Source organism: Sus scrofa, chromosome 8 (genome assembly GCF_054392235.1).
Source record: "Sus scrofa isolate SSC_HxYL_T2T_F1_AM1 chromosome 8, Sscrofa_HxYL_maternal_Yorkshire_Landrace_v2.0, whole genome shotgun sequence".
Taxonomy (NCBI): Eukaryota; Metazoa; Chordata; class Mammalia; order Artiodactyla; family Suidae; genus Sus; species Sus scrofa.
The window spans coordinates 115,785,720-115,813,700 of record NC_139390.1 but is presented as its reverse complement, the minus strand read 5'-3'; the positions used below and the strand labels follow the sequence as shown (position 1 = coordinate 115,813,700).

The following is a 27,981-nucleotide window of genomic DNA, read 5'->3' as shown; positions in this document are numbered from 1 at the left end:
TAATAAATAGAGCCATAAAAAAAGACCAGTCAACATCTTGATCAGTCAGAAGATCAAGGTCTAAAATCAGGCATTTTTAGCCAGTTTGGACCTATTTTGAAGGGATAGTCTCAGTATGTGAGGAGATGAAAGGGTTCTTTTAAAGATCACCATGGGAAAAATTAGAAGTTATTAATAAATTTGAAGTATGTAAATGAATGTAGCAACTTATATATTTTTATCTTTCTTTATTATATTTTTGAGATGAATATTTACTTGATTTTTTTCTTTTTTTGTTATTTAATAGTAAATTAGAGGAAATATATCCTTTGTATAGACATCAAAATGTGATATCCAGGGCTTTTCTACATTGCTTTTTCTTATTTTAGAATTTTCCAGCAGTGTGGGCCTTTGGTTATTGAATTCAACTAACGTGACTCATTGTGATATCAAAAAGAAATTTACATTTAGGATCTAAAGATACATTGGTTTGGGGAGGTAACATGATACACTGTTAAAAATGAGACCGTTAACATTAAATGCCACCATGCATTTGAAGATGCCCATCACCGGAAAGGAGAGGGAGTGTTGGTACGTGCTTTGTCACAGATAAGAAAATGTCAGGAGTTTAAAGGTTATTGTACATAAATTTGAAGAATTTTCATGTTCCAGGTAATACCTCCACTTCTCCATGTAAATAACAAGTAATTACTGCAGCTATTATATTCTGTGCTGCTTTTCTCTATTTTCAACAGGTATTAGAAGGAAAACCCATCTATGTTGATTGTTTTGGCAACCTGGTGCCATTAACCAAGAGTGGCCAACATCATATATTCAGTTTTTTTGCCTTCAAAGAAAACAGACTTCCTCTCTTTGTCAAGGTAATATATGCATAAAGTTTTGTATTGACTTTAATTCAAGATCAAGGAAAGCTTCGACTTCTTTTACTAGAAGAGAGTATTTGTTTTCCAGTCATTTCCAATTTTTTAAAACCATTTCTGTAAAATTTTCAAGTCCTCGAAATCCAACCATGTTAAAAAATTTCAAATTCAACCTTAATTTTTAGTTATAGAGTATGTTTAAAGCTAAGAATGAGGGACAGAGAGCCAATTCATTAATTAGAAATAGAAAAACTGGTCATTTAAGGAAAGTCAGTCTCCCCCGCCACCCCCATCTCTCTCTCCCTCTCTCTGTCTCTTTGTGTCTCTGCCTGCCTCTCTCTTTTGTGCGTACGCACATATGTACATGCATATAATGACTGAGAGAGGTCCCTATGGGGACCCTAGATCTTTTTAAAAAGTTTTATTGAATTATAGTTGATTTATATTGTTGGGATAATTTCTGCTGTACCTGTTGTATAGCCCAGGGAACTCTATTCAGTATTCTGTAATAACCTATGTGGGAAAAGTGTTGGATTTGCCAAGGAAGAACGTGCAAGGCCAAGTTGGTAAAGCAAGAGAGATTTATTAAGGCAACCGAGGTGAATGGACCGAGCTCAAGATGGCGCCGGTGCCGACAGCTAAGAGATGTCAGGCTTATGAAGGATGTGTGGTAGGAGTTCATGGTGGGAACTTGTGGTGGGAACAACGAAGAAGAGGAGGAGGGGAAGGTCAGGGAGGGGTGGGGGTTGAGTCCCATGACAGAGTAATTAATTTTTGTAGGTGTTTAATCTACACAGGCAGTTTTCCACAGGCCATTGTTATTTGCTACCCAACTTGAGCCTCCACATTCTGGGAGAGGGTGTAAATCTTGCACAGGGACTGTAGCATGTTCACACCAGGTCTCCAAGATGAACAGCTACATTGGGGGTGGGGGGAGGCCTGTCACCACCCTCCTGGGAACCCATCAAAAAAATGTGAAAAAATGGATATATGGATCTCTCTCTGTCTCTCACTTAACTGTTATTATTTCTTTTAAATATTTGTGCTTAAATTTTTTAATACATGATTTCACAATTGTAGAGAACAAAAGAGTTCTTGGTGACAAATTTTTGTAATAAAAGCTTTAAAAAGCCCAGGATCTCACTTAATCCATTAAGAGATTATCCCAGATAGAGGTATAGACTGTATATTCTTTCATAAATTCATTCAACAAACATTTATGGAGACACTTCATTGTACCAAGAATTTGTTGTCCAGCTTAGGAATTTGGCAGTAAAATATACGAGTTTCATTCTAGATTCCAGTTCTAAAGAGGGACAAAAATGAGTATGAGTGAGAGATTCATGAAATTAAAAGGCAGTAATAGTTCTATTTAAGTTTTAATTCATCTGTTAAGGTTTTCTCAAGATCTCTATGGAAGGCTTTCATTGTGCCATGTCTGGTTCAGTTGTTTTGTCTGATTGAAGATGGGCTCTCATAGTCATCACATCAAGCAGTACCTGCTGGGGGGCAGTGGATCCATTGAACACAAATGGTGCTATATAACTGTACCAACATTTGCTATCATTGATGTGTAGAAGTCATTCTATAAACAACACAATAGAAAAATAGGAACATGGCTTACATAAACATTTCTCCAAAGAAGATATGCAGATGGTCGATAAGCACATGAAAAGATGCTCAACAGCTTAGGGAAATTAAAATTCTAACACCAGTGAGATCCCACTCCCTATCCGTTAGGTCGACTGTTATCAAAAACAAACAAACAGCAACCCAGGAAATAACAAATGTTGGTGAGGATATAGAGAAGTTGGGAACTGGTGCTTTGATTGCTGGTGGGAACGTAAAAGGGTGTAGCCACTGTGGAAAACAGTATGGCAGTTCCTCAAAAAGTAAAGCCTATAATTAATGTGATCCAACAATTCCCAAAGAATTGAAAGCAGGGACTCAAACAGTTCCTTGCAGTGTTCATAGCAGCATTATTCCCATTTGTCAAGAGGTGGAAACATCCCAAATATCCATCAACAGATTAATGGATAAACAGAACGTTGTATGCACATAACAGAATACTATTCAGCCTTGAAACAAGTTAAATTTGCCAGACACAAAAAGACAAATACCATATATTCCTAAATATATGAGGTACTTAGAGTAGTGGAAATATAGAGTGAGAAAAGAGAATGGTAGTTACCAGTGGTTGTGGGAAGGGAGGAAAGGAATGGAAAGTTATTGTTTAATGGTAACAGAGTTTCAATTTGTGAAGGTGAAAACATTCTGAAAATGAATGGTAGTAATAATTGTACAACAATGTAAATATACTTAATGCTACTAAAAGCATGTAAAAGTGGTTGAAATAATGTTTTATGTATAATTTAACACATTTATTATAAACGAACCAAATTCTGATATATGTAGCAACCTGAATGAACCTTGAAAAGATCATGCTACATGAAATACCCCAGCCACAAGTGGACAAATATTCTATTTATACAAGGTGCCTAGAAGAGGCAAATTTATAGAGACAGAAGTTGAATAGAGGTTACTGGGTTCTGAAGGAAGAGGAATGTGGGGACTTATTGCTTAATATGTATAGAGTTTCCATTTGGGATGATGGAAAATTTTGCATAGTAGTGATGTTTGCACAACTTTGTGAACATGCTTCAAGCCACTCAATTATATGCTTGAACATGGTTAAGTGTGTAAATGGAAATGGTAAATTTTATGGTATGTACATTTTACTACATTTTTTTCAAAAAGCTGAATGATTTTTTTTTTAACCATTCTAAATGATAATCGGAAAGGGGAAAAGGAATACCTCCAAATCTTTACTTAGCATTATCAAGTGAATTTTATTTTTCCCTGACTCTTTTGAATATCATCTCATTAAAATAAATAGTAAGTATCACATGAAGACATGTGCCTTTCTCATTCAAGGTACGTGATACGACTCAGGAACCTTGCGGACGACTATCATTTATGAAAGAGCCAAAATCTACAAGAGGCCTTGTGCATCAAGCTATTTGCAACTTAAACATCACCCTGCCAATTTATACGAAGGTATTGTGATCTGCTGTAGTGCAAGTCAGGAAATAGAGAATTTGATGTTCAAATGCTCTAAAATAAATAAAAGCAAAGACACTGACTAAATGCAACAACATGTAATAGCCATTTTTGATACCCTGTATATATATATACAGCTATATATAAATATAGCTCTGCCTTATTTCACATTAAATCCACTTTGATGGAAATGATTCTGTAAATACATATTGAAAATAGAAGAGAGACTCTGAATTTAAGGTTTAACTTTTTAGACTAGTTTTTAAAAATACAGTGGTTTGACTTTGCCATCATTATTGTTTTTATGGGCCCTCTGGGCACCATACTAGTACATTTTGGCCCTACTGGAACATTATGAGTGTATTAGCTTCTGTTTACTCTCAGCTCACAGGTGGATTGTGTATTATTAAATTTGGAGCAACATTATGGTATTTTACCTTGTTGTTAAAGTAATTATCTGTTCATCTTATAACATATACTCTTTTAGGAGTAGCAAACTAATTTTCCAAGTATCTGAACATGATCTGTTTACAAAATACTCTCGTGTTAGAGGAGTAGATTTGAAACATTGTTGAAAGGAAAAATGCATTAATTCTGGGCCCAAATTTGCCTACAGGTATTACTTTCTATTCAGGCCTCTCCCCATTCCAGAATTCCCTGATTACTCTGATCAAATCAAAGAAAGCAAGGGAGTGAATTAAATGTTGAGGATCACTGTTTTTTTTATTATTAAAAAATTTTATCCAGTATCCCTTTTTAATGGAAAGCTCCCACATGTCAGTCTATAGGAGGCAGTAGCAAGTCGTCAGTGTGTATATTAGAGGTTGGGGAGCAGGATGAAAGGGGCAGATGAGACCTGGAAGAGAAATAGAAATATATTTCAAATCCTAAATCTTGACTCTGCAAAACAAAGTATGTCCCATAGTCCTTTTTTTCGCTGCAATATATGTTTTTTAGTTGTAAACTGGAGATCAGTCACATGGAGAAAAGCGTGTAGCATCATGTTTAACATTGTCAATTCTTATTAAATGATAAAAAAATGAAATACCAGTATCCGCTCATGTAAATTTACATGTTAGTCTAGGAATTAGAATATAACAGTAGGTATATTGGCTCCAATGCTCATAATCTAATCACACACCAGTGGTGCAGAATGTACCTGGGGTTTTTAGTGCTGATGACCTTAGAGTCACCAAAGCAGAATGCCAAATAAGAGACCCCAGAGAAATAGGTACTGCTGGGGCGATCCACCTGAGTGATAAAGATGAGTGAGCTTTGTCTCTGACTTCACTAAGCTTTCAGTGTGCCCTGAAAGAAAGCATTTCCTGTACTATTACTTTTTATTTCTAAGTCAAGACATATCAGACACAGTTATTAATGTTGTGGTGGTCCCGGACAAGTTTGCATTTAGTAATTCAAAACAAAAGAAAGGCTTGCCAAACATTGTATACTTCAGACGTACTTTAGAACTTAGTAGGTCTTTATCATGATAAACTCCTAAATATTGCCTTGGATTGAAAATATTTTCACCACATGTTTATATGTGGCTTTTAACATTTTTGGCCAGTGTCTGTAATGGCTGGGATATTATCTTCACCATTTCTGTAGCCATATGCCATCAAATCCATTCAGTGTCAAACTATGAGGCTGCTGGTGATGGAACATCTGAAATTAGTGTTTATAATTTTAGTTCCTTTGTCTAATAAATTCGTATATATATAACTGTGGTTCTTCTGTCTCTTGAATCTACAGACTTTGCATTTAAATCAATCTTCTTTAATTTTTGTGCCTGTCTTTTGTAAACTGTTAGTAGGGAAAAATATGAGTAAGGTGACTGTATGCTTGCCTGTTAATGTTTGTTGTCAGGATATTTAATCTTTTCCTATTTCTAAATACTGTCTACTCTTCCTGCTCTCTTTTTTCCATCTTGCATGGCATCTTGGGGCGGCCAGGAATCAGAGTCAGATCAAGAACAGGAGGAAGAGGTAATTGTACGGCATTGTCACTTGTTAATGGCTGTGTCACTGCTATAGTCACTAATAGGAGCACATGGGTTAATCTGAGTTCTTAGAAGGGTTACACAGTTGTTCTTAGTAACGAAAGGGTCACAATTTTACCGATCCTCTCTGAGCCTCTGTTTTTTCATGTTGTGGACTGACTTCAAAGTATAGTAAAATTTCCTTATAAATCATTACCCAGTCTTTATGCAATAATACATATTATTGTGCCAATCACTGAAGACCAAACCATTATCTCAGTGGTTCTCAAAGTTGGTCTGGAGATGTCTGGAGGTCAAAACTCTTTGACTTTTAGGTCGCAAATCCTCGCAAGCTACACAGGAGTTTTTCAAAGGCTCCGTTGCCCATGATAACATCATCTCTCTGACACTCTAGAATGTGTGCTTGTGTGTACTTGGGTTCTAGCATTTGCTCAGCTTTAATTTGTAATACAAGTATTTATTTATATATGTTTTCCAAGTTTCTTAGCATTTTATGGGAGTGTAAAGGGGGTCTTAATAACAAAGTTTGAGAACCACTGAAATCAAAAACTTTATGGAGCATATGGTTCATCCATTTGACTATAATAATACTATAATACAGAAAGAACTCTGATAATAATGAGCACTTCTTATAAGGTAGGCTTTTTGCTAAGAACTCCATATGCCCCATCAACGCTGATCTCACAGTCACCCCATGAGGTGTGTGCTCTCATGTCATAGATTATGTGAGAGATGAAGAAAATGAGTCTTAGAGAGGCTACCTTAAATAAATAGCCATTCAAATTATACCTGATTCAATAGTTAAAGCAAGTACGTGTTTGTTTCCTTTCTAAAGATCTGAAAATGGCCAAACACTATCATGGAGATGAAAGAAGTCTTTGGAGAATTCCTTATACTTAACCGATTAACATCTTGCTTCCTATTTCTAAGACAATTAGTTGCACATAAATGTTCTCAAATATACTAGTTTTATCTTTTTAATGTTATTCTGATGGTTTGAAATACAAACACAAAGTAAAACATAATAAACACCCTCGCACTGACCAGCATAAGATGTAAGGCTTATCAGTTCAGAGACTGCGCCTGAATTCACTTTTTCCTTGATACCCAGGCAGTGGAGCAGAATGAGAAGGTTGGTTATAGACTCAGTGTCCGGCTGTGTGTAACCAGATACACAGGAAACTCACCACAAGACTGAAGTCATTCTTTCCCTCATCTGTACAATCAGTCTCTGTCTTACATATTCAATTTCCTTTCTGTGGTTGGTGACCCGATCCCCAAGCTGTTCAAAATGATACCTACAAATGTTGTTGAAAGAGCAACACAATTTTGAAACCAACTTTGCTATGTTCACATGACTTTTTCCGTTAGGTTTTTCTGTCGAATGTTTTCAGGAACTATTCAGGGCAATAGATCCAGTCTATATTCTTTGCAGGATTTGGAATTCTGGCTTGTAACTAATAATGAAACTTCTTCTGTAGACTGTGTCACCCTGGCATGCTCTTTGTTCTTGCCTTCATTTTCTCACCTAAATTGACCCCTGCTGTTTAATACCTATTTCACTCTTTTCTTGGCCTTTTCCGTGGTATGTATGTCTAACGTCAAACACACCTGGATCGTATCCTCCCAGGAGTAACCTGTTAGGAAGGACTTTCCATCCATAATGTCTGAAAGGAGATTTGCTTTTTTTAAGTTAGGGTAAGAATCAAGGAGACTCTCAGGAGGAACCCTAGCAAAGTACTTGACCTTCCTCTACCTTATGGTGTCTCCCATGTGTGTAATTGTAAATAGGAGCTTATTGTGCACATCAGGGGGTGTGAGACAAGATGCTATGTGTAACCATTCAATTTATGTATGTTTTCTTTCAGATCGATATGACATCAGAAAAAAGTAAGATTTTACGTAAAATTGAGTTTGTTTGAAAGCTGGCTACAATAAAGAAAAGCATGAATTAAGATGCAAGCTAGTTGCCATTACTAACCACTATAATAATTATATTTTTATAGTATCCTTATTAATCATTAGTATATATGTAGAAAAGCAGCTTGGCCAGTTCAATTATGAATATATCTACTTTGTGAGCTGATTAGCAGTAAAATGCAATGATTATTCATCTAAGCATTCACTTTCTTTTGGATAGCCCTGTTAACCCTGCTATTGCTGTTATGCTTGTTTAGAAACCCACCCTACCGTTTTTTGTCCATTTGTTAGCATAACATTGTCACCTCATTTTTTTAAAGAAAGCTCTGATATGACAGTATCACTTTGATATCAGGCAACACTGACTTCATTAGCGAGCTCATTATTTTTGTAGGCTCCATCTGCAAAAGTGATACTGTCTTAATAGTTCCCAGCCAAAGCTGACTATCCCCTCACCCCACCCCAACCCCTTGCACCTCTTACTGTGGTGAAGTGTAACTGACTTCTCTAGGGCTGAGGTCTAACAGACTTCGGTGAAAACTTTCTGAAAAAAGTAAAAACTGAAAAAGCAAAAACTAAAACCTCCTGGATGAAATTATGTATCACAACAGTGTGTCATAATAGGGCTGATTGTAAAGGATGATGCAAAACTCAACATGATCTAGTACAGAGAGAATTGGTTTCTACAGACCTTAAGAGAGCTGTCTTAGAGCTCATATCAAGTTTATAACATTTGATCAAACTTTTAGTTCCTTGGCCTGTTTCTAGTGATTCTAGCTTCTTGTGTGGGAGAAGATAAATTTTTCAGGTTTCTTTGTTGCTTTTATGCCACAGATGCTCTAGGGGAAAAAAAATAATATGTAATGTTTATTATTCATTTTAGGATTTAGTTTGATTCACTGTATTTCAGTGTGTTACTCCCAAAAAGAGAAAACTTGGAACCATGTTTGATGTGATCACCAGGCTGTATGCAATCATTCTCAGGCTCTCTCCCCCTTTTGAAGTCCAATATTATTCCCTACTAAGTTATTAAATTGACAGTCTCCTTACTCCCATGTTAAACCAGTATTCAGAACTAGAATATTTGAAATTCTGGATGTTGACTTTGGTTTATATTTGAGCAAATCTATATTTATATAAATCAGTTTAATGTATCTTTATATATGCATTTTCATAGGGTATATCTCCTCAACAAAATCTGATTCTCTCAAGAGAAGGCACTTATGTTTATAAAAAAAAATGTACATTGTCATTGCCTTCATTAATTCCTTTTTGAAATGGACTTTCTTATTCCATGTTTTCTTTGGGACTACTGCCTTTTTTCAAAAGGACATTTCCTTTGTTCCTTGGATACAGGCTAGTAGGAACTAAAAATTATTCCATTCGTCTGGCTCAGTCATTTTTTAAAAAAAGTTACTATATGGCTATAATGCCATAGATCCCTTCTAGGTATTATGATTGTTTTCAAAATTTCCCATATAGACTGATGTTTGCCTTTTAGTATAAAGACAATCATAAAATAATCTTCGTCTAGGTATGAAATGATCTCCAGAGAAGGGCTCTTTTAAAGGGACTCTTTTCTAAGAAAGGTTTTCATGAGTAAATCCTAAATGAGTTTGAGTTTCCCTCCTTGCCTTTAGTGGGTGCAGGCCCCCACTCCCTATGCTTCCAGCGTACTGCATGGAGCATCTTATGTCTGGACTTGTAGGGAAATGAATACACTTCATCACAGTAATGTTTTACATATTTGTTCTAATTTCTTACCATCCTCCTGCCTGTGCATTTCAGCAAGGCCGCCTCTCCCACTAGTTTTATTCCACCTTTGCTTTGCATGGAAATAACTTGGCTTTTACATAAACTGTGCGTGTGTCCTGTGTGACTGTCTCTGATTTGGGTTGCCATGCATCACATTTTAACTTTGGACTCACATATAAGTTTAATCACAATTGTTGGGTTTTTTTTGTTGTTGTTGTTGTTTTCTTTCTTTTCCTTTCTTTCCCTCCTTGGTCTGTCCATTACATGTCTAAACAAGGAGGTTGCTCCAAGGAAAGGACCATGCCTCTAGCACAAGACTTGTTTGTTTCATTGTTAGGTGTGAATTTCCCTTAGAGGAAATGCCGGTTTGCAGCTGATTCAGATCTATTTTATTTAGTCATTGTATATTGGCAGAACTAAACATACTGAATTATCATCTTACATGAGTCCATAATGTATATCCGTCATTAGAAGGTATTCTGAGTTTGCTACTGCTGGCTTTCTCCTAGAGGAAATCAACTTTCTGCAATTTCTAATGCTTTTTTTCCTTTTTTTCCCCATGTTTATTTTTTTTTTGACATTGATCTGTAACATCTGAACAATCTTGAGATATCTCTGTGTAATTTCACTGCGTTCGTTCTTTGTTTTGTGATTTTTGTGTGTGTGAGCGTCTTATTTGTTACAGCTTTGTTGTATGCGTGGATGTGCTACAAGTGAGAAAATTAAGCAAGTTATTTCCTGCTCATTTTTCCTTTTCAGTTTTTTTTTTTTTTTTTTTTTTTTTCGTTAGCCTTGCTTTGCTTTTGTATCCTGAGACCCTGTGGATCCACCATTCCCAGCCCATTTTGTTGTCCCTCCCACCACACCAGGAAAAGACACTGTGTCGTTTCAGTCCTGATGACATTTGCCGATATCTTTTTTGATTTCCATTTTACTTTCAATGTTTTTCATTCACATCAAAGATGATGAGACAGAATCTACAGAAACATCTGTCCTGAAAAGTCACCTGGTTAATGAAGTTCCTGTCCTGGCAAGTCCGGACTTGCTCTCTGAAGTTTCTGAGATGAAACAAGATTTGATCAAAATGACCGCCATCCTGACCACAGATGTGTCTGATAGGGCAGGTTCCCTTAAAGTGAAGGAGCTGGTGAAGGCTGCCGAGGAAGAGCCAGGGGAGCCTTTTGAGATTGTTGAAAGAGTTAAAGAGGACTTAGAGAAAGTGAACGAAATCCTGAGAAGCGGAACCTGCGCAGGAGATGAAGGCAGTGAGCCCAGGTCCCAGCCAGAGAGAGAAGTAGTGGAAGAGGAGTGGGTTATTGTCAGTGATGAGGAGATAGAGGAGGCGAAGCGGAAAGCACCTTTAGAAATCACCGAATATCCATGTGTAGAAGTTAGACTAGATAAAGACACCAAAGTCAAAGTAGAGAAAGACTCCCTGGGGCTCGTGAACTACCTGACTGAGGATCTAAATTCCTATGTGCCCCCACACGGAGAACCACCGCAGATGGAGCGAGAGCTGGCAGGAGAAAAACAGGAGGCACTGGGTCCTGGCAGGAGCTCTGAGAGTGAAGGGAAAGATGCCCCCTCCGAGGAGACACAGAGTACCCAGAAACAGCCTAAGCCAAGCCTGGGAATAAAGAAGCCAGTGAGAAGGAAATTGAAAGATAAACAAAAACAAAAAGAGGATAGTTCACAAGCTAGTGCAGACAAAAGCGAACTTAAAAAAGGTAGTTCGGAAGAGTCATTAGATGAAGACACAGGTTTAGCCCCCGAGCCTCTTCCTGCAGTAAAAGCTACATCCCCTTTGATAGAAGAAACTCCTATTGGTTCCATAAAGGACAAGGTGAAGGCCCTTCAGAAACGTGTGGAGGATGAACAGAAAGGGCGAAGCAAGTTGCCTGTCAGAGTCAAAGGCAAAGAGGATGTGCCAAAAAAGATAACCCACAGGACGCAGCTAGCTGCTTCGCCCTCTCTCAAGTCCGAGAGGCATGCACTAGCCTCTAAACCAGAAAGGCACTCTTCTCTTTCCTCCCCTGCAAAAACTGAAAGGCATCCTCCAGTATCACCATCCAGTAAGACTGAGAAACACTCACCTGTGTCGCCCTCTGCAAAAACTGAACGCCACTCTCCTGTGTCATCATCCAGCAAAACTGAGAAACACTCACCCGTGTCACCCTCAACAAAACCCGACCGCCACTCTCCTGTATCCTCTGCCACAAAAACAGAAAGACACCCACCTGTTTTGCCTTCAGGGAAGACAGACAAACGCCCCCCTGTATCGCCCTCTGGGAGAACAGAGAAACATCCGCCGGTGTCACCTGGCAGAACAGAGAAACGCTTGCCTGTTTCACCAGCCGGAAGAATGGAAAGGCATTCGCCTGTGTCAACCTCTGGAAAAACCGAGAAGCACCTGCCTGTGTCACCTTCCGGGAAGACGGACAAGCAACCCCCTGTCTCTCCCACCTCAAAAACAGAAAGGATCGAAGAGACGATGTCTGTTCGGGAGCTGATGAAAGCTTTCCAGTCGGGTCAGGACCCATCTAAACATAAGACTGGGCTCTTTGAGCACAAATCGGCAAAGCAAAAACAGCCACAAGAAAAAGGCAAAGTCCGGGGAGAAAAAGAAAAGGGACTGACAGTCACTCAGAAGGAGACACAGAAAACGGAGACTCAGACAATCAAACGAAGCCAGAGATTCCTGGTCACGGGACCTCCAGAATCCAGAAGAGCAGCCCGTGCTTCCTCCATAGGGCTTAAGAGAGAAGAGGGAGCTGGAGAAAGGGGGAAAGCTCTCAACCACAAAACACCAGAGCCTGTTCAGTCAGCACCTGAAGAAGAAAGCCATAAAGTAGAAAGCCCCAAAGAGAAGCTAGCTGATGAACAGGGAGACATGGATCTCCAGATCAGCCCAGACAGGAAAACCTCTACTGACTTTTCTGATGTCATCAAGCAGGAGTTGGAAGACAATGACAAATACCAAGAGTTCTGCCACAGCGAGGAGACAGAGAAGGCGCAGCTTCACTTAGACCAAGTGCTCACTAGTCCTTTCAACACAACCTTCCCACTAGATTACATGAAAGAGGAATTCCTCCCAGCCCTGTCCTTGCAGAGCGGTGCTTTGGATGGCAGTTCTGAAAGTCTGAAGCATGAAGGGGCAGCTGGCTCTCCCTGTGGCAGTCTGATGGAAGGGACCCCCCAGATTAGTTCAGAAGAAAGCTATAAGCACGAGGGCCTAGCAGAGACCCCCGAGACAAGCCCCGAAAGCCTTTCTTTCTCACCAAAGAAAACTGAGGAGCAAACTGAGGAAACAAAGGAAACGACCAAGGTAGAATCACCACCAGAAATTCATTCTGAAAAGGAAGATCCCTCAACCAAAGATGTTACAGACAGTTCGGCAGGGCAAGGTGCTGTAGTCACTGGGGGCACGGAGCCCTCTGCTGAGTGTTTGCTGAAGGAGGCCACCCTAGAACCTTCCAAAGACACATGCCCCCAACCAGAAGATGAAGGCCTGGACAGTCAAGGTGAATCATTAACAAAAGAAACGCCCAAAGGACTGACTGAGGGAGTGCCCCATGGTGAAGATCCACTTACACATGTTAGTTCAGCCCATGAGAAACAAACTGATACAGAAGCTCAGAAATCCACAGCCAGCAAGCCCTCGGATGAGACCGCAGCCTCACCCCTGCCAGATGCTGTCGTAAAGACAAGCCCAGGGACTGAATCAAAGCCCCAGGGAGTCATTAGAAGTCCCCAAGGGTTAGAACTTGCCCTCCCTAGCCGCGACAGTGAGGTCTTCAGCCCTGGGGCTGATGAATCCTTCGCAGTGAGTCACAAAGACTCTCTGGAAGCCAGCCCAGTGCTAGAGGACAACTCCTCACACAAAACTCCTGATTCTCTGGAACCGAGTCCTCTGAAAGAATCCCCTTGTCGTGACTCTCTTGAAAGCAGCCCTGTTGAACCAAAGATGAAGGCGGGAATTCTCCCAAGTCAGTTTCCCCTTCCTTCGGCTGTTGCCAAAACAGAACTCATCACGGAAGTGGCCTCTATGCGGTCCCGGCTGCTCCGAGACCCGGACGGCAGTGCTGAGGATGACAGCCTTGAACAGACATCACTTATGGAAAGCTCAGGGAAGAGCCCCCTTTCCCCTGACACCCCCAGCTCCGAAGAAATTAGCTATGAGGTCACACCCAAAACCACGGATGCCGGCACACCAAAACCAGCTGTGATTCCTGAATGTGCAGAGGAGGATGACTTAGAAAACGGAGAGAAAAAGAGGTTCACACCTGAAGAGGAGATGTTTAAAATGGTAACCAAAATCAAAATGTTTGATGAACTTGAACAAGAAGCAAAGCAGAAAAGGGACTACAAAAAAGAACCCAAGCAAGAAGACTCTTCTTCGTCCTCTGATGCAGATGTTGAGTGTTCAGCAGACCTGGATGAACCAAAATGTATGGAGAGCGTAGAGGATAAAAGCAATGCCCCCGTGGTGGTAACAGCAGAGAGCAGGAAAGCATCTTCTTCCTCAGAAAGTGAACCTGAGTTGACCCAGCTGAAGAAAGGTGCTGACTCTGGCCTTTTACCAGAGCCAGTTATTCGAGTGCAACCCCCTTCCCCACTTCCATCCAGCATAGACTCAAACTCCAGCCCCGAAGAAGTACAATTCCAGCCTATCGTTTCCAAACAATACACTTTCAAGATGAATGAAGATACTCAGGAAGATTCAGGTAAATCAGAAGAAGAAGAAGGTTGTGAATCTCATTTACCTGAAGACAGTCATACTGTTTCCACTAGCGGTCCGGAAATGTCTTATGATGATGTAAACAGAGATGCTGATCAACCAAAAATCTGTGGTAGCTATGGCTGTGAGGCTGAGAGTCCTAGCAGCTCGGCCATTCCTGTCACTTTAGGTCTCCACAGTTCCACTGGTGAGGATGTCCATGAGCAGCTAGTTATCCATAAGGAACCATTAGCTCTCCAAGACACTGGTGAAAAAGACACAGAAGGAGAAGAGCTGGATGTTTCTAGAGTCGAAGCTCCTCAAGTAGGTTACCCCACTGAAAGCTCTTCATCTTCGTCTTCTCTGCCTCATTGTCCAGCATCTGAAGGAAAAGAATTAGATGAAGATGTAGTCTCTACATCCTCTGCTACAAAAATGGAGGTCACAAAAGCTGACCAAGCTTTTGAGAGCTTACCAGATGACTATTCCACTCAAGACTTGCCTAACACTACTCAAACAGATAGCTCATCCTTGGATGTCCCAGTGTCTGACCCAACAGAGACTGATGACATCTCTGATCCTCAAGTCACAAGCCCTTATGAAAATGTTCCTTCTCAGTCTTTTTTCTCCAGTGAAGAAAGCAAAACCCAAACAGATACAAGACACACAAGTTTTCACTCTTCTGAAGTGTGTTCTGTTACCACCACATCTTCTGTTGAAGAAGTAGTGGTGACAAGCTCCTCTGGTAGAACTGTTTCAAGCCAGGAATCTAATCTTGAGGACCAGAACTTAGAATGCAAACAAGAGAGCCCCTTGTGCGAAGTGCAACCAGATGGAGCCCCCTCATCTCTAGAGCCAGCTGCACCAACTACATCAACAGTTGTTGGTGAACAAATAAGCAAAGTCATCATCACAAAAACCGATGTGGATTCTGATTCCTGGAGTGAAATTCGTGAGGATGATGAAGCCTTTGAGGCTCGAGTGAAAGAGGAAGAACAAAAGATATTTGGTTTGATGGTAGACAGACAATCACAGGGTACCACCCCTGACACCACTCCTGCCCGGACCCCAACTGAAGAGGGGACCCCAACCAGTGAGCAAAACCCTTTTCTCTTTCAGGAAGGAAAATTGTTTGAGATGACCCGAAGTGGTGCCATTGATATGACCAAAAGGTCCTATGGAGATGAAAGTTTTCACTTTTTCCAAATCGGGCAAGAATCCAGAGAAGAGACTCTCACTGAAGACATGAAAGAAGGGGGTACTGGCACTGAGCTCCCACAGCTGGAGACATCAGCTGAGTCATTAGCACCCTTAGAATCAAAAGAAACAGTGAATGATGAAGCAGACTTAGTCCCAGATGACTTGAGTGAGGAAGTAGAGGAGGTACCCACTTCGGATGGTCAACTTAACTCCCAAATGGGGATTTCAGCCTCCACTGAAACGTCAATGAAAGAGGCTGCTTCTGCAGGGGCTGAGGACCTCCCCTGCATTCAAATGAGTGATACACCTTCTCTGTCCCTTGTGAAGCAGGCAGCTTGCCCTGACTCCCCTGAACCAGTTGTACAAGTGCAGTTAGATTTTTCCACAGTCACTAGGTCCGTCTATTCAGATCGGGATGATGAATCTCCCGATTCTTCTCCAGAAGAACAGAAATCAGTCATTGAAATCCCCACTGCACCCATGGAGAATGTGCCTTCTACTGAAAGCAGATCCAAAATCCCTGTAAGGACTATGCCCACTTCAACCCCAGCATTTCCTTCTATGGAGTGTGAGAGTGCCCCTTCTGAAGGTTTTCTACCCAGCCTGGATGAGGAAAGTCAAGAGGATGAGACAAAACCAAAGTCTAAAATCCCTGTGAAAGCACCTGTCCCAAGAGTTGAGCAGCAGCTTTTGCATCTAGATTCATCTCTACAAGAGACAGTGGCTCCTCAGGGACAGGACGTGACAAGCAGAGCACCAGACAGTAGAAGCAAATCTGAATCTGATGCCAGTCCTTTGGACGCAAAGATCACATGTCCAGAAAAAACTGGAAGTTACACTGAGACGGATCTGGAAAGCAGTGAGGGGACAGAGGAGCTGGAGTTAGAGTCAGAAGACGAGACCACGAGACCAAAGATATTTGCATCACGATTGCCAGTAAAAAGCAAAAGCACAACCTCTTCCTGCAGGGGGGCCACGAGCCCCACAAAAGAAAGTAAAGAGCATTTCTTTGACCTTTACAGGAACTCCATAGAATTTTTTGAGGAGATTAGTGATGAGGCTTCCAAGTTAGTGGATAGACTTACACAGTCAGAAAGGGAGCAGGAGTTAGTTTCAGATGATGAAAGTAGTAGTGCTCTGGAAGTTTCGGTAATTGAAAATCTGCCACCCGTTGAGACCGAGCAGTCAATTCCTGAGGACATCTTTGACACAAGGCCCATTTGGGATGAGTCCATTGAGACTCTGATTGAACGCATCCCTGATGAAAATGGCCATGACCATGCTGAAGGTATTTGCCAGCCACTGGGATTCCCTGTGCTACGCATGTCATAAATTTGATAGAGTTTTTTTGTATGTCTGTTTTATTTGGTGATTTGTGTCTCATTTTCTTTAAGCTTTCTGTAGTGGTTACTATGTTTGTGTAAGCCCTTTGTGTTTTGTGCTTCCTCTGTATACTCTTGTCTGTGGTTACAATCTCAAGATTGAGTAATGAGAATGCTTATGGAAAACATAAATATGATTGACAGGCAACGGTGATCTTGCCTTTTCTCTAACCGCTGCACGTGAGGCCATGCAAGCTTTGAGTTTTGTTGTTCTGACGTTCCAGGCTTAGCCTCAAATTAAGCACATGAATATATTTGGTTTTGTTTCCTACTGTGAGGATTCGTTGCTTTTTCTTCTTGCCTTTGGGTACTTTAAAATTGTAAGCACTTAATTTTATAATCATTAGAAAGCCATTTGCACAAGAAGATTTAACGTTATCATGAAATTCCAATTGTTACAATTTGTTTCTAATTCAGAAAGGTTGGATTTCAGATACCATTAGTAAACACTGTAACAAGAAAACATAAGGTGAAAACATGCTTTTCATTAATGTGGTAGGTGAATGGAGAATGTGCTCGAATTAGATGAAGCAGACAACAAAAACTCAAACTTTGCATGATTTAAGTTGACTGTGAGGGGATGATGGCTCTTTGAATTATCAAAAAAAAAAAAAAAAAAAAAAAGAAAGCAAACCATAGTTAGCTTTAGCCTCTGGTCTTCCAATATCTCTAAAATAAAGACTATTGTTCCGAAATTTGGGTTATAAAAAATGTCGTGATACCATGACCTAAAATGCTGCCCTTTTAAGGGGTTAAAAATTAAAGGGAAAGTTATAGTCTGTGGGAGTATTTTATGACCTTACTTATTAGTACCAAGCACACAGAGGCTTTGCCCCAAAGGCATATATACATACGAATATAACATACGCACACAAGTACATACAGTTTATTCTTCCTTCTTCTAAGGTCACCAGGACCAAGGTAAATATTGTTTCTGGCCGTATTGAAAAAAACCAGGATTGTCTGACCCACCCATGAGCTAGGTCTCCTCCGAATCACGGATGTGATTTCTTTCCGATATGACCTGGAAGTGATCTTACAGGCAATGACAGGAGGTCCTAAGCAATCACTCCATTTTTGAATCCTATTTATGATTTTTCTGGTGTTTGATGAGCAAGATGATTGTCTTTGGGTGGGCAATATCCTCTCAGGTAATTTAAAAGCAAAAGGCCAAGATTACTGAAAATTAGTAATTTATGTAATTGCCCAGTGAGTAGTCTTGATTAAAGAGATATGGAAGCAGATGGTTTTCATGATTTATTTTAAATGTATTCTCCATCCCATTCCAGAAATCAGGCAGACATACAATTTAATATGATTTAAAATGTAATAGTTAAATTGTGCTGTAAGCAAATATTTGGACAATTGACTTCCTTTCTTTGGATGATCAGTACTGTGGTTCCTCTCCTGTCATAGACAACCTTTGGCCATTCTGTTTTTGACCTTCTGTAGATCAACAGGATGAGCAGGAACGGATTGAGGAAAGGCTGGCTTATATTGCTGATCACCTTGGCTTCAGCTGGACAGGTAAAAGACCCTTTTTTTTTTTTTTTTAAATGACCTAGTTGGATCAGTCAAGTGTCATTAACAATGAAAAAGGGTTTTTTTCTTTCCTTGAGGAAGACCACGTGGAATAGTCGAAAGAATGATAAACTATAAACTAGAAATCCAGGGTCTTCGTTAACTTGCCATATGAAACAGGGCAGGCCTTTTTAGTCTCTGGAATTTGGAATAATAGACATTTAGATTGGGAGATTTTTGAGACTATACCAACCCGTAGCACCCTACTCAGGGACTTGTGGGTATTTAACCTTTGGGGAGATTACTGTGGTTCAAAGCCATTGCTAGATGGGACTGTCAGAAAATTTAACTTGAGATTCAACCAGGGCTCCTTGTTTTAGATACCATGTCTCAGCTATCTTCCTTTGGGAACAGAAGGAAAATATACTTCAGGAGTTCCCGTCGTGGCGCAGTGGTTAACGAATCCGACTAGGAACCATGAGGTTGCGGGTTCGGTCCCTGCCCCTGCTCAGTGGGTTAACGATCCGGCGTTGCTGTGAGCTGTGGTGTAGGTTGCAGATGCGGCTCAGATCCCGTGTTGCTGTGGCTCTGGTGTAGGCCAGTGGCTACAGCTCCGATTCAACCCCTAGCCTGGGAACCTCCATATGCCGCGGGAGCGGCCCAAAGAAATAGCAAAAAAAAAAGACAAAAAAAAAAATTTACTTCACATGAATGTTGAAATATATATGAATGAGTCACTAATTTCAGAGAAATGGGAATATTTAAGTTCAGAAATTATGTTAAATAAAATTTAAGGGACAATTCAGAAATCAATATAGTTTATTTACAAATCATGGTTTACGGATTTTAAAAACTATACTCTTTCGTCTTTCCTGTGATTATACATATTAAAACGAGATTGTCAGTCTGGCTTTTTTTTCTTTTGGTCTGACTTCCTTTTATGTCACTTGCGACCACTTAATTGAAACAGTACACTAATTAACAGGATAAACAGTATGAAACAGTATATTAATTAAGAGTATAAAGTTACTATTAATCTCCTTTCAGTTTCTTAAGGATTTTGTCATTAATAGAGAGATAGGAGTCATAATACCCTTACCAAAGATAATTGATAATGTGGAGTGACTTAAGTATTTTAGAGTACTTTCAAAATACCGATCAGGTTTATTAAATTGACGGATTTAGGAGAAGGAAGGACATCAAACAATCTGTGGTTAACTTATTAAATAGGTAATGTACAGAAGTAATTATTTTGCTTCTTAAGTATGTGTGTGTATATATATATATTTACATATACATATATATATATATATAATGTATTGCCTATTATAGTTGGTGAAAATTCATACCCTAGAACCACTCTAAATGGTATAAGATGAAAAGTAAATAAATCTCTCACACCTACATCTGGTCTTCAAGCCCCATGCTTCAAAGGTAACTGCTAACACTTTCTTGCATATTCAGAAAAAAAATCTGCAGTGTCCCCATTTATGCCTGTTACATTAAAAAAAAAGCAAATTTTTACCTAACAATATTCCTTGTAAATACTCCATCAGCATAGAAATATCTAAGTCATTCTTTTAAATGGCCATTTAATTCCAGTATATGGAGGTACTGTAATTTTATCAATGGCCTTTGGTGATGGATATTTAGGTTGTTTCCAGCACACAGTACCTTGTGTACTGGTAGATTTTTGTGGCTGTATCTATAAGGCATAGTCCTAGAAGGAAACTTGCTGGGTAAAAGATAGGTATATTTTTAATTTTGAAAGATTTTGGCAAATTGCCCTCCAAAGAGGACACCTCATTTGTATACACGCACATACCACCCAAATGAATAAGCATCTCTCTAGAATGGCTTATTCCCCAAGTCAATTAATGCTTCTCAGACCTTTTATTCATGTGATATCAAATCAAAGGAGTTTATCCAACCACTATAATATAGCTAAAACCAGTATTTATCCAAGTATCCAGAAACATGATTTATGGTATTTAAAACCTCACCTAATTATAATTAAAGTCAGACATAGTCTTTGCAGTCATTTATTTTCCATTATCTTGGTTAAGAGTATCAGCCAGTATCAATGATCTCTTCCACATTTTGGAGTTAAATGGGCCTGAATTTACATATTTTATCATCATTGCCTCAAACTTACTCTCACTATGACAGTGATCAATTCTGTACCCGATTTTAAGGAAAACATCTGCAATTAGTGCCAGATGAACAAAAGCTATGAGAGTCCTTTCTAACAAGTAGGAAAAAACAAAAACAAAACTATGTCACAGCCGTACAAAAGAACACACCATTTACAAAATCACAGGGCAAGGCGTAGAGGCTCAAATTTTGAAGTGAATATATTTACAGAGGAATATTTTCTCTTCTAGAGTTAGCAAGAGAACTGGATTTCACTGAGGAGCAAATTCATCAAATTCGAATTGAGAACCCTAACTCACTCCAAGACCAGAGTCACGCGCTGTTGAAGTACTGGCTAGAAAGGGACGGGAAACATGCCACAGGTGGGTGCTGAGCTCCTTGTAAAAGGCAGCAGACGGAAGGTAGAAATAAGTCTTGTTCAACAAACGTTTCATGCAAATTCAGTGAAATAATAACAGGTGCCATCCGTCTGAAGTGCTACTGTAAGCAAATGAGAAGCAGCTATAACATTTCTCAAATATGCATGTTGCATAAAATTCCTTTTACGCTGTGTTCCTGTGAACAGCATTAACTCGTTCAAAGTGATATTAGAACTGGCTGCCAACAGGAACGTTATAAAGTCCTAAAATTTTCTAAATATTGGCAGCAGACACAATTGCTTTATTAGTCACTGTTTTATTGGTGGTGCCTTACGTTCAGTCCCTGCTTCCTTTATGCCTAAAAAACCAAAATAGGGAACAAATGTCAAGTAGATATTCTATGTAATGATTGATATATGATATTCTGACAACATCAATACAATGGGAAGTGATACAGACCATTAATTACCTCTCATCCCTCAGCTGGTCTAAATTTGCCACTTCCTTTAATATCTCTTTGAAGATCTCCCTAGAGACCTCCCTTATTTTATTTACATCCAGCCCATATTTATCTTTCCTCGTCTTAACATTCTTTTAGGTAGGATGGCTAGATTTAACAAAAATAGAGAGCCCCTAGCTAACTTTAAACTTCAGCTAGTCAACAAATACTTTTCTAGTATAAGCATATCCCATGTAATATTTGGGGTAGACCTCTACTTAAAAAGGTGTCTTTTATTTAAATTCCGATTTGACAGTGTCCTACATGTTGTCTCACAACTCTGCTTTCAGGGTTTATGCCCATGTGTGCCATCCTTGTGCGTGTATCTCTTATTTGTCTGTTTGCTTACTTTTACAACGACCCTTAATTGGGCTTCAGTTGTCCTTTGTACAAACGTAAAGATTTTGGTAAATTTTTCCTATGCCTAAACTGTTTCACAAAAAAAATTCAGTAAAACAACTAAATGAAAGAGATTTTTGAGAGAGTACTCCTCAGATGTAAAAACTAGTTTTTCTCTAATGTTCCAGATACAAATCTCATTGAATGTCTCACCAAGATCAACCGAATGGATATTGTTCATCTCATGGAGACCATCACAGAGCCTCTCCAGGAACGCATCAGTCATAGCTATGCAGAGATTGAACAGACCATTACACTGGATCATAGTGAAGGTCAAACAATTTGTGTGTGTATGAGTGTCTGTTATGTATGGTTAATACAGGCAACTGGACCTACCATCTTCCCATTTTTAGAGGGTGGACTATGGCCTTTGGTGAGACATTCTTCTCCTATGACCCTGAGCCTTCCCTGCCCATTTTGGGCACCCCCATACTGCTCATTCTTTGTTATTTCATCATGGTCTCAATCAGGGTGGGCTGCTATAAAAAAGCACCCTGAACTGTGTGGCTTAAACAATAGAAATTTATTTCTCACACTTCTGGAGACTGGAAGTCCAAGATCAAGGTGATAGCACGGTTGGGTTCTGGTGAGGGCCCTCTTCTGGGTAATCTTCTTGCTCTGTCCTCACATGGGGGGGAAGAAGAGAAATAGCTAGCTCTCTGACCTCTTCCTATAAGGGCACTAATCCTATTCATGAGGGCTCTACCCTCATGACGTAATTACCTCTGGAGGGGTACCACCTCCAGATACCATCACACTGGGACCAAGGCTTCAACAGGTAAATTTTGAATCCATAATGATTGTCGGCATAGGCCATCTATCCAATACCCTTCCCTCAGCTCCTTTGAGGGTACTTCTGATGCTTGTATCTTTTACATTACCTAGTGACCCACAACTAAAACTATGCCCACAACCAAAGCTAAATCATTATCAATGACTGTACTACTTACAAGTCCTAACTTGAAGCGTTACACTTACTTCCCCTTTTGCTTCCACACAATAATTCTTCAAACCCGCTGGACCTCCAGCCATTGGTCCTACCACCTCTGCAGTATGAAAATTTCTCTAATCCATCTTTATTCATTTCCATGCTCATTCACTCTCATTCATTCTCCTCCTAGTTCTCTCAACTTTATTTTTACACCTTGCCTTCTTCTTTCAAGCCTCCAACATTTCTTTTTATTTATTCCAACCTGATGACTGTACTTCATATTTCTTAGAAAAAAATAGGAATAACCATAAACAAATGTCCACATTCTTTCACCACAAACTCTCCCAACAAACTCTCCCAACCTAAGAGCATCTCTGGCTTATACTCTACCTTCCCTCCTGTATGAAACAGCCTTGCTTTGCTAAAACCATTACCTCTTCTTTTGTACTAGATCTCTCCCCTTTTACCAACTATGGACTTCACTCCTGCAGTTATCCACTCTAGCTTCCTGCAGCTAGAGCAGGCTCAAGAGCTAACATGCTTAACAGATCCCCGCTTTAAAAACAAAACAAAGCAAATAATTCCTTTCACCCAGTGTGAACACTCGCCTGTATAAGTATTCTGTTTCTTTATCCATTTTATGGAAAATCTTTTCAAAAGAATAGTCTAACTTGCCTATCTCTTATGTTCTCCCTTCTCATTCTCTCTAGAAATGTCTCCAGAATCCACCCAACTCAGATTTTGTCATCACCATTCAACAGAAAAAGATCTTGAAAAATTAGCCTGTTTTTTCCTTATCGCTAAATGCACTGAGCAATTCTTGTCTTCATCTTCCTTTGCCCCTTAGCCATATTTGATACAAAATTAATCCCTTCTTCTAAAGACATTTTCGTCACTCACTTCCTATGATACCCCTTCTTCTTGGTTTTTTTGTTTTGTTTTGTTTTGTTTTCCTCTTTTACAGGATAGTCTTCCTCAGTTCCTCAGTGTCTTTCTGGAGCTTCTTACTTCCCATAGAGATACATGGTGGCATGTATTACTGTTCAGCCAGAGCCTCATAGCTTGTCCTGTCTCCCATCTCTCTTCCTCTGTCCCAAGTCCCAGACCCCTGGTCTCCTGGGTGTTCCTTGGACACCCTACACCTTCTCAGGCTTCAGGGTGCTGGTGCTTTTTCTTCCCTCCATTCTGAAGTGTTCCTCCCTCAGATCATTGGGTACCTTTTCCTCTCACTTTACTGAGCCTCTGCTGAAATATCACTTCCTAAGAGGAGGTTTTCCTTCCAAGTCTATCTAAAATACTGACCTATGTATTCTGTACCTTTACCCTGGTTTCCTTGTCTCCTAATAAAAGTTTACCATAAATATGTGTCTGCATAAATGCAAGTTCGTCAAGGCCAGAAGCTTCTTCTGTCTTGTTCATGGCTATGTATCCAGCAGCTAAAGAGCACCTACTGCATAGTTCATACTCAATATATATATGTTGAGTGAATAAATAGATGAACGTTAATCTCACTTTTCCCAAAAATTTTTCAGTGACTCTGTATTGCCTTTGATATGATGAAATTCCTTAGCCTGGCCCAAGAGACCCTTCATAAAAACAGTACAAACCTCAGAGTTTTGTTTAATACAAGTTTATGCTTTAAAACCACCTAGAATGGTACCTTACACATAGTAAATATTCAGAATGTGTTAGCTATTATTATCATTATTATTAATTCTCTTCTTACCATGAAGATTTATGCCTCAACTATGGCAGTTGATGCCTGCTTAAAATTAGGTCCCCTTAAGATGTTACACCCTCTGCCTTTCCTGATTCTTTAACCCTGAGTTGGATGCTTCCACATTCACTGATTGGTACCTGTAGCCTGGTCATTCTGCATTTTAATATCTCTTACTTGTCTGAGCTTCTCTACAGCATCTTCAGGGCAGACACAGTGCCTCTTTCAGCTTTGTAACCATTGGACATATCCCACACTGGCACACAGTAGTTAATAAATACTCCCTTAATATAGTTCAGTTTCAATTAGATACTTAATTTAAACCATTCTTCCCTGCAGGGTTCTCGGTACTTCAGGAGGAACTATGCACTGCACAGAACAAGCAGAAAGAGGAGCAAGCTGCTTCTAAAGAGGGCGAGTCCTATGATCACCCTCCCATCGTCTCAGAGGAAGACATTTCCGTTGGTTACTCCACTTTTCAGGATAGCATCCCCAAAACTGAGGGGGATGGCTCAGTAACAGAACTTCTTCCCAAGACTCACGAGGAGCAAGTTCAGCAGGATTTCTCAGGGAAAATGCAAGACCTGCCTGAAGAGTCATCTCTTGAGCAGCAGGAATACTTGTGAGTTCCAAAAGAAAGTCTCTCCAACATCATTCCAAAGACACAAGCCAATACGACCAGGGTGTCAGGCATATGCACGTGTAAATCATTTTCGAATAGTTTTCTGATGACCCCACCAATAGCAAATGCCAGAACTATAGAAAATAAAGCAAAATATTTAAGAGACATCGTTGTGATAGTGTTGCATGGCACAGATCTGCTGGAACCAACTTCCGGTTCCATGACCTTGGGCAAGTGCCGAAGCCCTTTGAATCTTTGCTTCCACATTCGTGAATTACGATAATAGTATCCACCTTATTCCTCTCACTGGGTCAAAGATCCAGGATATGCCTGTGAGAGCATTCTTGAAACTGTAGAGCACATGGTTTTTACTTGTACGTTTGCGGCAGCTCCCTGCTCTATATGTGTACCTGTCATGCCCTGGCTGGTTCAGAGTGTAGGTGAAGCAGCACTTGTGTGTTTCAGCCAAACTATGAGGTGGCTAACAATAAAACTAGAAATGCAACACAAATTACTCACACAAGATGAAAGATCATTAGAGGTTGGTGAGGAATAAAGAGAAGTTTTTAGAGAACTCCGCAACTAAAGAAAGCTACGGAGCACAGGCAGCTTGGAACTCAAGTTCTGGGCTTTCTGGAAGCAAAGACAAAAGTGAGTTGGTTTAAATGACACTTGTTGTGTAGAAAAACCAACCAGCTCATGAGAAAGACAAGCATGTTTCAGTTCTGAAGTCTGAGGATAGTGTCAAGAGACTTCATTCCAGCATCTCCTTCATCCTTAGTATGTTTTGTGCTGAGGTCACTGGAACTTGAGAAGGTGAAATAGGTATTAAAATGATCTTTTCTTCCACTGAGCACCACCCCCTGTGCATCTTCCTTTAGATTTTAGGGAGGAGCGTAAAGAAGAGTTAAGAAAAGAGAGAAGGAGAGAAAAAAATGGGGAAGCCAAGAGAGGCTATCAGAACAGCACTTTGGGCCTTTCACATGTACAGAGTGACAGAAAGTAATAATAAATGAGCAGAAACAGCATATTTTTCTTGTTTAGAAATTGAGATTTTAAAGATGTGCCTGGGTTATCTCCAAACTCTATCAACAGAAATAATTTCAATGCTAGCAGATATTCCTATCAAGTAATACAGGGTTCTGGAGGTATAACAAGACTCTCCCTATATTTATCTTTACTATAACGATATTAACATGGAGTTTGTATGTTGCTTTTTTAAAAATTTGCTGAATTTTGACCCTTGCTCTAAAAGCCTTATTGTCTACAGAGCTCTGTTATATAAACCTCCTCAAGTTGGTATTACCTTGAGTTTTCAAAAAAGATGAAATTAGTTATTGATCTATGTAATATTACTCATTAAGTATCTCTGCGTTGTGGCAATTAGGAAATGATAATACATTTGAGGATGATTTTTATCTTCAGAATGCATCTTTCCCAGTCAGTGCTCGATCAGTGAGCTGTAACTCTATTTTCTATCTTACATAGAATTTTTATTCACATTTCATTTCTCGGCCAAATTTATAAAACCCCTTTAGACTTTGGTGGACTACGAAGATGAGTTCCATGTTCCCTTCCAAACCCCTTGCTTCTGCAGGCTCAGAAATGCATATGCTCTCCTGTATAATTGGGCTTTTCTGTTTCAGTGTGACAACCCCAGGGACTGAAGCATCAGAGACCCCAAAGGCTACTGCAGCTCCTGGCTCCCCCAGCAAGACACCTGAGGAAATCATCACCCCTCCCGAGGAAGAGAGGCCCTACCTTCAGACCCCGACAGCGAGTGAGCAGGGAGACTCTCCCATCGTACAAGAACCCGAAGAGCCCCCAGAACATAGGGAGGCGAGTTCGCCTCGGAAAACTAGCCTCGTGATAGTGGAGTCTGCTGATGACCAGCCACAGACCTTTGAAAGGCTTGATGAAGATGCAGCTTTTCAAAAGGTAAGATCTCCTTCTCTAGGTCCTTGCCACCACGGAACAAAGCTACAAACCTTCTCCCAGTTGCCATTTATCTGGTGTTTTTTTTTTTTCATTGCGGAACAAAAAGGCTTAGCAAAGTAGTTAACTTGGGCCCCATGAAGCCCTCAATCCCTTTTAAAACAGAGCCAGTAAATCTAGAAACAAATGATACCTGGGTATAATGATGCCTACTTGACCATAAACTCTAATTTTAATAGTTGGAAACCCTTTTGTAAAGAAAAATGACCTACTGGATATCACAGGGAAATCTACTCAGTTCTCTGTAATAACCTATGTGAGAACATAATTTGAAAAAGAATGGATATGTGTATATGTATAACTGATTTACCTTGCTGTACCCCTGAAACTAACACAATATTTTAAGTCAACTATACTTCACTAAAATAAAAAAAATTAAGAAAGAAAGAGAAGGAAAGAAAGAAAGGAAGAAAAAGAAAATGAACATTGGGGTGAAACCGTATACCTGGTGTAACTGTTCAAAATGAGTCATTTTAGGAATGATGAAGACTAGTGAGAGGTTAAGTGGGCCACCGTGGGAAAGTGCTGGAGCCCGAGTCTTGTTAAGTCTGACTGTGCTGTCAGGTGATGGGTGCATAAACTGTGGATATCTGTCAGGTGGTTTACCTCCCAAAACAAATTTTTCACATTGGAGGAAGGATTATTTCCAGGCAAGATCTCCTTATATTTAAGAATGACTTAAAAGGGAGTTCCTGCTATAGTGCAGGGGGTTTATCATCCGACTTGTCTCTGGAGGCATGAGTTCAATCCCCAGCCTGTGTGTTAAGATCCAGTGTTGCCACAGCTCTGTGGCATAGGTCACAGAGGTGGCTTGGATTCAGTACCTGGCCTGGAACTTCCATATGCCACAGGGGTGGCTGAAAAAGAAAGAAAGAAAGAAAGGGAGGGAGA

At 39.9% G+C, this 27,981-nt stretch overlaps 1 protein-coding gene across 50 annotated transcripts in view; it reads left to right on the top strand.

Moving 5' to 3' along the window:
• Positions 1-27,981, top strand: part of ANK2 (ankyrin 2) — a 607,793-nt gene that overhangs the window by 567,553 nt on the left and 12,259 nt on the right. For 28 of the 50 annotated variants that reach the window (XM_084973126.1, XM_084973116.1, XM_084973123.1 and 25 more), the window contains 10 exons: positions 735-860; positions 3,795-3,917; positions 5,873-5,905; positions 7,788-7,809; positions 10,557-16,799; positions 18,346-18,420; positions 20,799-20,930; positions 21,954-22,097; positions 24,813-25,095; positions 26,742-27,033. In XM_084973126.1, the coding sequence (XP_084829252.1) occupies positions 735-860; positions 3,795-3,917; positions 5,873-5,905; positions 7,788-7,809; positions 10,557-16,799; positions 18,346-18,420; positions 20,799-20,930; positions 21,954-22,097; positions 24,813-25,095; positions 26,742-27,033 (7,473 nt within the window). The remainder of the gene's footprint in view (positions 1-734; positions 861-3,794; positions 3,918-5,872; positions 5,906-7,787; positions 7,810-10,556; positions 16,800-18,345; positions 18,421-20,798; positions 20,931-21,953; positions 22,098-24,812; positions 25,096-26,741; positions 27,034-27,981) is intronic. The other 22 variants (XM_084973140.1, XM_084973139.1, XM_084973136.1 and 19 more) reach the window with 3 other exon arrangements.